This window comes from Pundamilia nyererei, unplaced genomic scaffold (assembly GCF_000239375.1).
Source record: "Pundamilia nyererei isolate P.nyererei 1_Seehausen unplaced genomic scaffold, PunNye1.0 scaffold00034, whole genome shotgun sequence".
Taxonomy (NCBI): domain Eukaryota; kingdom Metazoa; phylum Chordata; class Actinopteri; order Cichliformes; family Cichlidae; genus Pundamilia; species Pundamilia nyererei.
Window position 1 is genome coordinate 2,690,458 of NW_005187435.1, and position 13,128 is coordinate 2,703,585.

The 13,128-nt window shown below is 39.7% G+C and overlaps 1 protein-coding gene across 2 annotated transcripts in view; it reads right to left on the bottom strand.

Annotated features, from left to right (window-relative positions):
- Positions 1-3,749: 3,749 nt before the first annotated feature.
- The window catches only part of pacsin1b (protein kinase C and casein kinase substrate in neurons 1b), a 29,437-nt gene continuing 20,058 nt past the window's right edge, over positions 3,750-13,128 (bottom strand). For both annotated transcript variants that reach the window (XM_005729745.2, XM_005729746.2), the window contains exons 2-10: positions 12,352-12,477; positions 8,369-8,525; positions 7,279-7,514; positions 7,028-7,183; positions 5,297-5,472; positions 5,089-5,209; positions 4,710-4,828; positions 4,416-4,612; positions 3,750-4,256 (exon numbers count right to left, since the gene is read on the bottom strand). In XM_005729745.2, coding sequence (XP_005729802.1) covers positions 4,147-4,256; positions 4,416-4,612; positions 4,710-4,828; positions 5,089-5,209; positions 5,297-5,472; positions 7,028-7,183; positions 7,279-7,514; positions 8,369-8,525; positions 12,352-12,411 — 1,332 coding nt within the window. In that variant the 5' untranslated portion in view covers positions 12,412-12,477 and the 3' untranslated portion in view covers positions 3,750-4,146. The remainder of the gene's footprint in view (positions 4,257-4,415; positions 4,613-4,709; positions 4,829-5,088; positions 5,210-5,296; positions 5,473-7,027; positions 7,184-7,278; positions 7,515-8,368; positions 8,526-12,351; positions 12,478-13,128) is intronic.

The window sequence follows — 13,128 nt, forward strand, 5'->3', positions numbered from 1 at the left end:
GTAAGACTAGAAAGTGCTGTGTAAGTGATTGCAGAATAAACAAGCGACAAACAACTACTTTCCTCTACATCATGAATCACTTGGCTTTGAAGTGCTGTTTTACTTTTTGTTTTTTTCACTGCTGCTTTTGTTGGATATATGAAAATTAGAATATATGTTCTATGACTATTTGTTGGAACATCTTTAGTGAGTCTTGGGTTATGCTGCCCTCTGGTGGCAGGCTGCAGAATTTTTGTGAAATCATATTAAATGATGAAAATCATTATTAAATACACTGCTAGTTGCGGTTTATAAACGAGCTCCTCTCATTAAAGATATTTTGATTTTTTCCCCTTTTGGTTTGGATTTTTTTTTTTTACCGTGTGTCGACAATGCAAAAGCAGAAAACTAAGAATCCCACTTTGTTCATCACAGCTGACCACACTGTGGTCACAAAGGGTTTGACGTGGTCGGCAACAATACCCAGGTACACTGCATGCCACGAAAATAAAGTATTTGTGATGACTGATCATAAATGGTTTGAGCATCTCCCAAAACAAATAATTGGTGTGAAGCCAACCTGTAATTTTGTCCTCTCCTTAATTCATCTGACAGCCAGATAGAGTATAAAAACATGACGCTTCAACACCAACATATAATTTTTGTTCAAAGTGGCTAAACTTTAATTTCCACATTCACAGTAATCAATCTCTTTATGCTAACAGAGGCCATTTTTCTGCACACTAGACAATTTAACCTTTATCCCTCTCTATAATGCCACGTCACTTTGAATGCTGGACCTTTCCCTGCAGGGTATTTCCGCTTTCTCATTCATATCAAATTGCACCATAATATCCATGTTTATGTGTAGCATCACTTGTTTTGGTCCAGCGATGAATCTAACCTTTGCGATTAATCTTTGACTCAGACTCTGTGTGTGCCTCAGTTTTCCGATGACATCTTTTATTTTTGCTTGAACAGGCACTACAGTTGGAAAATTACAGCACTATGCTAAATGAAAAAAGAAAAAATCAAGAAAGCCCTCTAATTCGCAGCATGAGCACTAAACAGAGAGACAAAAAGAGGAGTTGGAGGTGCTTGAGCGTTTTAAAATATGCTTTCCCATCCTTCAGGAGTTTCACAGTGGATGCTGCATCTGTAGCTTTTCCTTTTTCCTTTTCATTAAACTTGTAAATAGTCCCATTCAGCTTCAAATATAAAGATACATTGAGACAGTAAAGATGCTGTAGTGTTTAAATTTATATAATCTTCAATCAGTCAAAGAGCGTCTGTGTGTCATGTTGGTGTAAAGTGATCTTCATAAGCTGGAGTCAGATTCTCTGGTGATGAGCTCTCTTTCACTTCATTGAAGGCGGCGGCTGAGAGTTTTTGGAGTGGCAAGATGGTAGATTTTGGTAAGGCAGTACATATTTCGCTCTGAATCCAGTGTTAACAGAGGCAACGCTTAAAAAATAGCACACAGAGGCATTAATACGACAACAAGAGACATTTCCCTTCTGGATCCCGTGGAAATGAATTTAGTTCATGCAGCAGAAAAGGCGACTGTCTCATCAATATTTCAGAGACGGATCCTCTTTCCGCTTTTCACATTGGAGCTTTCTCTAGCTGCATCAGTAAAAGAACACCTGCCTTCCTCACTGACAAGAGAGCAGTCTTCACCAGTAGTAAAGCAATCAAAACCACGTATCACGGGGCCACACACACACTCTGAATTCAAAATATTTAAACAGAAAGACACAAAACTGAATACAGTCTGCACAGGTACTAATAATGCCCACAGCCTAGGAGTATTAATTTAATCAAAATTCAGTTGATAATTTGGTGGAAACTCATAAAGGCCATGCACTGCTTCAGTTCAGACAAGATGAGCAAGCAGTGTGTGAGAGCATCAGCATGCACCTAATCACGGAGCTGATAATGCCAAAACACTCACATTCACTCAAATCTCCGCACAAAACAGCTGCAGCTTTATATCTCCAGACAGGTTTTAGCTCGTGCTGTTGACGTTATTAACACACGTAGATTAAGAGAAACTTGGTGGAAGGTAAAAGTCTTAAACAGACACACTGCTGTTGAAGGGCGGGACAGCGGAGGTTAATGTAAACAATCCTCGCAGTGTCTGGTAGAGTACATATTTCCATTTCAAAGACAAGCTCGGCTTAGAGTGGCTGTGGTGTGCGTGTGTGTTTTTGTACTGATGGGGAGCAGTCTTTTATCTGGTTTCAAAATGCTAATTCAGAGACATGCTGCAGAGTGGGGCACGAAAACAAGTCAAGGCATTAAAGAATCAGTTCAGCATTCTGGGAAAATATGCTTCTCGCTTTCTTGCAAACAGTAAGATGAGAAGACTGACACATCTCTCGTATTTGTATTCTACATTAACTCAAAACCTCTAAATAACCTCTTGTGCTATTGCAGCTGGTTTGATTCCAGCCAGAGAAACAAATCCTCTTCGAGGTTGCGTAAAATCTGCCAAATCATGCTTACAGAGCAGCCTGCTGTGGCGACCCCTTGTGACAAGCCAGCCGAAAGTAGCTTTTACTTTTTTTGTCTGTGGTTTGAGGAACTGGACGTATTGCATGTATAAGCTGTGTGTTAAACCATTGTAAACTTTCACGGGTGAAATATGAAGCCACTGCTTCTATATTGCTCAAGCCTTTAAATCATATAAGGGCTTAAATTCATACTATCCAGCTGTTTGTTAGGTGGCATCTCTTGGTGCCTTTTGGAGCATTTAATGAAATTATCTGTTGAACATGGCTCACTATGTGGTTAAGTGCACTAATAGCCTGTCGAAGAAGACTGGATTCTAGTTTTTCTCAGGTTTTTATAGGTAAGCAACAGGTTAACCTGCTAACCAAGGTAGCTAGTGTTAATTCCAGGAGAGCAGTAACCACTGAAACAGCCATTAGTATGTTGTTAAAAAGCACTAAGCTGAGATGAACACTTTATGTTTGTAGCCTTCACTTTGTTCCAACTTAAAAAGATGCAATTTGGAAGAACTAACTTCCACCAGAGAAGAGAGTATTTGTAGAGTAAAGGGGCAAAGGTTGACAGAGTGGTTGCAATTGCTGACAGTTGCCAAGGGTTCAGTCACACTAGAGTAAAAACAGGACAGCAACCTACTTTTCACTAGGAAAAAGCAGTGGTTGCCTGGTGGTTGCATTTCATTTTTCAGGTGTCAGAAACCAACTGAAAGTACAGTGACCAACTGGTTGTATGCAACGCCGCCAACTCCAGTAGCTGGCCACTTTCGATTGCATGTAGACTGCACAGGTTGAATGATGGAGGCAACCTGACTTCACAGTCAGACTCAGACTGACTGCAGTCACTCTGAGAAAGTTTAGTGAATTTTACAAATAACTATCATCTAATTAATAAATCCAGCCACACTGCAACAATGTTGCAATCAATCTGAATCTGGTCTTTAAAACAACCACTTCAAAGGCGACAAGATCACAAGTTCACTGCAGTCGCAAAACTTTTTGGGAGGCTTAAACCACTGCTTTCCCTAGTGTGACTGTAACATAACTATATATCTAATTTGCTGAGATTTTAGCCAAAAGATATACCTATCTTTTTTGAGTTTGAACAACGAGCTGTTTTCAGACTCACATTCAAGCAGCATAAATCTTCTCATCTTGTCAGTCAGGACGAAAGCGAACATGCGCATTTCCCAAAATGTCAAATTATTCCTCAAAGGCTAAATGTGTAAATACTGAGAATGAAAACACTGTACTCAGTGAGGAAAAAAACTGTACAAGCATCCCAACTGTTAAAAAAATATATACATGAAATGCGCAACGCACAGCTCATTCTCGCTATCCAGGCACAGCTGACGTTACCACATCAATAATACAATGAGAGAACATCTTGTATGGCGTGTTAGCGTCACAACCGGTGTCAAACACAGCTACACACGAAAGACACAATAATATTTTGCTTCAGTTGCAGTATCTGGAGGTGAAGTGATCCTGAACAGATTGAGCTGTCAGTCTTCCCCACCATGAGTGCAGAGATGAAGACAGCTCACTGTGCCTGACAGGAAGAGAAGGCTTTGATTTGATTTCAGGTCTCTGGCAATGTGCAGTTATGACCGGACGGTTCAGTCTGGGTTTGATGAGGAAACGTCCTCAGCTGGAACTTCTAAATTGTCTCCACGTAATTGGCTGGGTAAAGACCGAGCTTGCCGTTGTCCAGGCGACCTTTACACCAGCCCTGATCATCCTCATCCTCCAGTTTCGTCAGCTCATCACCTTTAACAGAGGAAGAGAGTCTGAGAAACAACGCCAAAGTGCAATAAAATTACATAAACACTGCTGATCTCAGATAAAATAAAAACTTGCGGCGTCACGCAGGATCCTCAAAAGCTTTTCCAGTGGTTTTCATAACATTAACCATTTTGTCTCACTCACCAACTCTGAAGCTGAGCTCGTCCTGCTCTTGGCCATCATAGTCATACAGCGCTCTCACTCTCACACCTGTGCCCACATCTTCATCGAAGGGGTTCATCCCTCCGTTGGTGTCGTTGCCTGAGTTCGGGGCTGTCTGGTCCTCATCTGACCACTCTGTGGAGGCTGTGTACGGCTGGTTTTTATCGTAGCTGCTTACACTGAAAGAAATTTTTTTCACAAACAATACAAAAGGCACTCAGAGGATGATGTGGATTAGGATATGCATTAAAGCACTGATAACTGGTAAGCTGTTACCTTCCTCGGTCTACAGCGTGGTCTCCTGCTGTTGTAACATGAGTCAGCATGACTACATCATTTCCTTTCTTTGACTTTTCTTTCTTAGAGATGTTATGGACAAGGTCTGGGTTGTATTCCTGCAAAAAAACAAAACAGAAAAAGATGGAAAAACGGTTTAGATTTGGATGTAATAGATTTAGAGTTGGATTTCATATTAATCATATACAACTTTTTTATTATACGATCTCATATATATTCAGGGATATGCTGAATATAAACATAACTATATATAGTATTGTTTTTTCTAATATGTAATAAATATTTAACACCCTGCTTCATCCATATACTGCTTTATAAATCATTATAACACGTGCAGCCTGTTCTAGTGTTTAATTACCTCAAACTGTGGCCAGTTCATGTGCATGCCGGGGCCGTGAGCGTTGCTGAACCACTTCAGATCTTCTTGTGGGCTGGCTGATGTGATGGTGCGTTCAAGCTCCCTGTACACTGTAGCATAACTGTGAACAGAGAGTGGGGATTTGGTGAATGGGTAATGTTTACATGATTGCTGTCTTGTTATCGTAACACTTTCAGTCATGTCAGACCTTTGGTTCTCTGTGAGGTTGAGGTGGCGTTTGACATCCAGCAGCACCTCCCTGAGGAAACTCAGCCTCTTCTCTTCAAACTGCTGGCACTGGTCGAACACCTGCTCCATGTTCTCCATGTATGAAGGGGTGCATTTACTCAGCTCATCCAGAGCCTTCTCATACTTCTCCTTAGCCTGTGTTGCAACACACACGGACATTACATGATTAAAGAATCATTCCAGAAGCAAAGCTCTTCACGGTCTCATGCTTCCATGTATAAACCTCTGGCATTAATATGCTAATCGTTGCAAAGTACCCTTGGCACCGCTGAACCATGGCATCAGACTGCCAGATGACCTGAGAGCAGCTGGAAGTGTTAAAATGTTTAAACTTACCTCATCACCTTATTTCATGTACTGTTTTTATTTGATCTAATTTGTACTTTTATTCTTATTTCTTGATTCAAGTATTTATGCCTCTTAATTTTTACTTTTTAGTTTTACTTAGAAATTAGCGACTATCCATCCATCCATCCATTTCTCCATTTATCCAACATGCAGCCTGTGGTTTCAACTTGCCTGCTTTTTAATTGTTGTTAATTTTATCATATCATATCACACTCTCTGCAATGTTTTGGTTTTTTAACTTAGGTTAAATTGCTTATCTGTGTCTATTATCTGCTTGTTTTATTATATTTTCCTGTCCTCAGTCACTTCTGAAGCACATTTAGCAACGTTACCTAGCATGAGGTTCAGGCAAGGTTACAAATAAAGTTTGACTGATCAGAAATTGCTTCTTGTCATGGACAAATAACCAAAAAGAACAAAGAAAGCATCCTGCTTATTGTAGTTGATTAATTTTGGCTTATATGTCTGTGGCATACTACTCTACTGATGTCCAAAAACAGTTAAAAAAAATCATATCCCTATTGACATTGCTCCCTTACAATCACCACACACACAATTGGCTGCTTTATCACGGCACCTGAACCATTATATGAATGGAAGTAGTGGCTGGTACCACGAGAAGAACGCTGCATCTGTAAATTACCCTGTGAATGTTTTGATGCAGCACCTCCTAGAGGCAGTTATATCAGTGTTTCAAACTTTAGGTCCAGCCATTTTTGAGCACTGGCATTAGCCTATTTGTTAGTTGAAATTAATAACACTGGTCCTAGATTAGTGGTACAATGTCAGTTTAATTCTGTTTAACCGAAATGGTTCTGCTCCAGAAGTTCTTCTACTTCTGGTGCCAAAGAACCAGCCTCTAACTAATGTCAGCTTTCTCCTGTCTCCTGCTTTAAGCTCCACCCCCCAAAAAAAAAAAAAAAACCAACAAAAAAAAACCAGATAATGTGACTGAGCTGCTTTTAAAAAATGATTACAATTATTTATATTTCAGTCTGTAATAAGATCAAAATGGCTTGGGGTGACCATTGTTTTAGTTTTAATAACACACGTATTCCACGTGTTCATATAAGTTTCATTTATGGAGTCAATTTGAAACGGACTAATCTTGAGAGAACAGTATCAAATGTTCCAGCACTGAGGCAGTAAAATAAGACTAGAGTCCATGTCAAGAGCAGTGAATGAGAGTTACTGACTGAAGGAGTGGCATACTGTCACATATTAACAATGCTGCACTGGCTCCAATCAGACAGCCTTAAAATAGCCTTATTTGCCTTTGGCATTATTGCAGAAAATATCTTTTGCATAATGATGCTGGAGCAGCGACAGCTGATGTTCTCACCTTCTGTGAGTCCTGTTTACATTTGTCCACTTTCTCATGGAGTTTCTTCTGCTGATCAGCTGCCACAGATGACTCTCCCTTGATGTTGGCCTCTCTGGTGGTAGCCAGCTTCTCCTCTTTGCAGGCCATGTGGTATGTTTTCTTGGCAGCCTCGAGCTGAAGAAGGAAATTCAACATAAACAGAAGAAAGCAGTATGTAATCAAACTTTGAAGATTTAAAACGAGTCCTGGTAAAGTCCACACTCCCTCACCTCTTTCAGCTTTTTGGCCCATGGTTTCTGAGCCTTCTTGAAGCCTTCCTCTGCCTCTTTGGTTTCCTTGAATCCACCCATCATTTGTTTGTGGTACGAGTCTTTCTGCCAGTTCTTCACTTTCTCAAAGTCCTCATTGATCAGGTAGTTCTTTATGTCCTGATGGAGCTCGCTCACGTTCTCGGCCTCTGTCATCATCGCCATCCAAGCTCGTTCTACTGTGCCGTACTGAGGCCCTAGTGAAAGAAGGAAGTGTGGGTAAAGTATCAAAACTTTATTTGACATGGACTCAGATCTGGGGGGTGAAAGACGACACTGAGAGCAGAAGCCTAGAGGAAGGATCGGTCTATTCCCTAAAATCTATAAATGGGTATTGAGGAAAACTGTTCCCATATTAAATGCAAAAGATGTCTTTCTGTTTACTGCACTTTGAAGGCAATTTGTAAATAAAGACTAGTAATGTATCTCCATGTTAATATGAAATACAAACCCAACTCTGTGTAAAATGTCAATTAAAACATAATGCAATGACAATGATTTTAAAATCTCATAAGCCCATATTTTATTCACAATAGAACAAAAAATATCAAAAGCTTAAACTGCGACATTTCACTATTTCATGAATAATAATAGCTGATTTTGAGTTGTTGGCAACAATTTGTCTCTGGAAAGGTATCTAAACAGTTGGAGTAACTAACAGCAGATCATTAACATGAGTATAAATGGGTTTTATTAATGGAAATAAAAAAAATACCTCTGCGAGGCAGAGTTTCATAGAATTAAAGATTGGCATCGATTCATCAGTTTGCAAAAAAGTACATTCACAAATTATGAAACAAAGTCAGAATAATGGCCCTCAACATAAAATCGCAAAGATTTTGAATATCTCCCGTTTACAGTACATAACATCATTTTATATAAAATCAGATATTATCAAAATGCACATTTCATCAATTTAAACACTTGATATGTTTTCTGTGCTCTGTCTTAAATAAAATATGGCTTCATCAGAACTGCAAATCTTTGCATTCTGTTTTTATTTTTACAAAGTATCCAATGTTTTTTGGAATTGGGTAAAATGATCTCTCACCTTTGTCTACCAGCTGCTTCCATCTCTTGGACCACTCGGTCAGTTGCTGTGCGTAGGATTTCTCAATTTTGGCACGCTCTTGGATGCAGTTCATCAGATCATTGCAGAGCCGATGACCATCATCAATCCGCTTCACCGTGCGTTTGTAGTTCCCAACCTTATATAAAAACAAATAAACATCACAATGACATTCAGGTTACTCACCCAGTATTTATACACAACCAAATCCCAACTGTTGCCTGATGGCATTTAATTTTGTTGTAACAGAGCAAGTACTTGATGGCAGTGGGAAGGAAAAACTTTTTTTTTGAACAGGAAGAAGTGGGCTCGGGGAGGAACAGCCATCTGCTGTGGGGATCACTAATGATTATGTTCTTAAAATATTCGTGTTCTGCCTCATCGAGGTTCTTGGAAGAAAATTCATCACCTAAGGCTTTGAGCTGTGAGATTTAGTTCATTTATAATCAGTTCAGACCAACAGCTTTCTATGAAAAGCTGCTAGTCAAAAAAGGCTGCAGACATCTTTTAGGTATCACAATAAATAGACTGTTAGTCCAATAATCCTTTTTACACAAACTTGTCAGTTAACCGCATAGCAAGTGACACAAACTGTTTGCTGGCTTAAAACATCCTCAGTCAAGCTTGTTTGTCCACCTCAGTTTACTGATTTGGTTCACTGATTAGACTATCTGAAGGGAGCCTGAAGTGGATGATGACAAACACAGCTGATCAAGGACGGTCCAGTGGCCTTGAGCATAGTAACCCCACACACGTCCCAGCCAATCGGACAAAAGTTGACTTAAAGGGAGGGGAGCTAAAATAGCTTGTTTCAGTCACAAGGTGAACTGAAGGGCTGCACAAAGGCCAATTATATGATAAATAAAGATTATTCTAAACTGCATTTTATGCAAAGTCACTCTGGTAGGGTCCAAGAATAAAAACGTGTTTGAAATTTGCACAATAAGTCTCCTTTAACTTAAATGTGTCCTAAAATGTTCAAATCAGGACATCAGAATTCCCATAGCATCACTGGGTTATTAGGACCCATACTGTGATTTCAGATAGTTTTCAGATACCCCCTTTGTTTGTAAAAACTACTTTTCACTAAAACTACTTGCAACTGTGGACCAATGTCACACGGTTATCTGCTGTCATGTCAACTGTACACATTTGAATAAATGCCTAAATATATATATATTACAAAACAAGAAAAAAAATTGTCTCAGACTATCTCCTAAAATATGGGTCTTTTCTGGTTCTAGCTAAAGCTATATAAAGGATTGGTATTAAAGTGATAATGGATTTACATGACCTGTGTACTTCTACTGTTATTTGGTGCACCTTGAAAAAACAAAACAAAAGCCTGTCGGTGAAGCAGGAAGGATCAGCAGGGAAATGGCTGCTGCTGCTGTGCAAAGTTATGCAATGAAAGCAGGGGATGGGTTAATGTCATATAATGTACAACTCTCCATGGATGCAGGAGCAGCAACCTCATGGAGAGCTCTGCCGAGAGACAGAGCCCCTGTGAGAGAGAGAGAGCTACACAGAGGCTGAACCCCAGTTTACTGGCTTCATTTTACACTTTTAGCAGGACTGCATCTTTGCTGAACAGGCACTAGATGTTTACACTTAATACACCTTGAAAGCAACACCCAACAAGCCTAAAATCGGAACTAAATGAAAGCAGCTGGGGGGAGCAAATGATTGCATTCCAGACCAGGCCTCTGCTGGAGCAGCAGTGAGCTGAGTCAGCGATCAGCAGGCAGCACTGCAGCAGCTCCACAGCAGTAATGCAGTGGCTGACTGTGATAAAGTGACTATGTGCTGGAAGCAAATACCTCTGCTCCTCCACCTGACTCCCGAACATGAAGAGACATGATGAGGATAAAACTGAACCGAGTCTGAGAGGAGATCGAATATAAAAAACCCGAATGTATGAAGTCTTCTGTCTAAAGAGCCTCCTGAGTACATTCATCAAACAAACTCCTGCATCTGAACATAAAGCAACAGGACAGTCTGTACTGATGAGGTGAATAATTTCAACAGCAAATTGCTACCTTACCACCTCACCTGAGTCACCACCTCTCATATATAATAAATGAGCTTCTTGGCACTAGTTTCTCAAATTACTCAGGGCTGTTTTTGCTCAGGAAAGGTTGCAGCTGATGTAATCTTGTGGGAAAAACCCAGAACAACAAATTGCAATTGAAACAACAGACAAGCAGAAACCATTAATATTTACGCAGAAAATCGCCTACTTCCAGCATTTCAGTTTTGACAAAATGGTGCAATCCTTCAACTTAGCAGATGGTACACTGAAAATCTTTGATCTGACAGACAGATGAAATAAGCAACAAACAGACCATAGGAAGTTGTGCTGGAAATTTCCTATTTTTCATATACAGAAAACAACAGATTAATCAAACAAAGTAAGACTGATCTACAGTGATAAACTATCAACCTGTTGGGACCAATAAACACAGTACCTTTTTCACTGGCATGATCTGGAATAAGGTGATTTGTCCCACAGATAACTCATCCTCATCCCATCTCTATTAATCCATCGTTTGGACTGCCTTTGTCTATACTGGTGCCAAATTCAGAGATTATAAAATCTTACTCTGACTTGGCTGATAGACATGGACGATGAGCCAATCACAGCTTGGAATGCTACCATTTAGAAAAAGCCCCCTGAAATAGTGTTTTCTGAACTCAGCGTAACCCTCCTGTTATTTCCGATTCTGCCCTGCATTAACCGCAGTTTGTTCATCTGATATCCCACACCCACTGACTCACCTTTTCCTCTTCCCTCATCAGCTTCTTTATAAATATGCTGGTCAAATTCCACTTGCATTGACAGGTCGTCCAAGATTAATGTACAGTGCCAGGGAGCTTTTATCTTTTCACCCCTCATCTAACCCCTTCATTGCTCTTGTTTGCAACATTTTATGGTAAAGTGAACTGTATTTACCTTTAATTTGTGTTTATTAGTCCAAAGAGTCAGTGTAGGTAGGTACTCATTCATTACTATGTGTACATGCTCTTGCTATGTTTCATGTGAAAAAGGCCCATTTATTTTCCATTTAACAAAGATAACCACAACTCAACAAACTGTCCCCTCATGCCCTAAGTGGCTGGGCTGATCAAACCTTTGAGGCCCGCGGCAGGCTCTGCCTGCACCCCGGAGGTTTTGCTCTTTCTGTGGATTGTTTTAAAAGGCAGCTAAAGACACATTTGGTTTATAAGCTAAGCATTTTTATTTTAGTTCTTGTGCTGATTTTATTTGTATTTCTTTTCCTTCATTTTCTGATGAGCATTTTAATATATGGTGACACATTTCAGCTTGATGTCTCATCAGGATCACAGTTTAGCAATCAAACGGGTAAATGGGCTGGCATTTATGCACCACTTTTCTAGTCTAATGGACCACTCAAAGTGGTTCAAGAGCACTCCCGCGTGCACAGTGGAGGAGTTGGGTTTGAAACACCTGATTAATGGCGGACTTGGTCTACCTCCTGAGGAACAGCTGTTTAAGGTGACTTGTCCACAAAGATACACAGGACAAAAAAAAAGTGGTGAGGAGTTCTTACACTTTGAGAGCACAGGTTGGGCCAACAATGAAATATTTCTGTTTTTCCTTTCATTTTAACTGTGCCATAATACAAGATGTGGCTTGATAAATCGAGTCAATCAGAAATAATGGCACCAACATAGAGTAATTTGTCATGCTGAGGAAATGTGTGCGTCATTTTCTGATCTGAGTTTGAGGCACCCGCAGCTCAGTGATCCAGCCCGGTCGATAAATCTGTTGCTATGCGCAGTGGCAAGTACTTGCCTGATTTACGTGCAAATCTCCAAACGGCTGACAAATGAGGCCCTGTATCTTTCTCTCAGATAAAGTAGGTTTACTGAGAGTTCATTACTAGGTCGTGTCACTTCCCAGCTAAGTTTAATCTGTCAAATGTTGCTCCTAGCTGTCTCACCTCCCAGAAACTGTCTGTGGTCTCCTCCAGACTGGCGGACTCATCGTAGGCTCCAGACATGGTCCCCGATTTGGCAGGGTGGCTTTAGGCTGTGGTAGTCTGCAGCAGAATAACTCTCCTTATGCACTGTAAGACAAGACAAGCGCAGAGGAATGTAAAACCCTCTGATGTGTGAGACACATAAAAACTCAGTTCACAACTCTTTTAGAATTTATAAATCCGATTAGAACAAATCCAGCATCTGCAGTGAGATTCACTAAAAAACATTGTTTAAAGCAAAACCAATTAGTAATAGTAGCATAATATCTTGGTAACAATATGATAACCTGCTAGAAATAAGAAGGTAATGTCGGTGATTTTATAGTTATAGTTATATTTGGGACCGTGTACTTATTAACTTAAACCATATCCTATTAGCTTATTTGACTAACAGAATAAAAACTAAGGTTGCATAAAAGTAAGGTTTCTCAAAATAGCTGACAATTATTGAAAATACTGATAAAGAACTAGATGTGGTTAGTTATACTGTTACTTAAAGTATTCACCCAAAAATTAAGCACTCCAGTTTCAACAGTTTAGGCGAGAGTGTTAGAGGTGTGGTGTACTCAGAATATAGCTATCCATCCCTAGTGAATTTTGCTGTGGTTTATTTCTAATAATACACATTAAATATTCAAATGTGTTCCAATATACTATTTTGGGCAGAAAAGAAAAAAAGATAAATTAATTATTTTACTGTATACACAAATTATAATAGTGGATTTTTTCTTTTTTTTT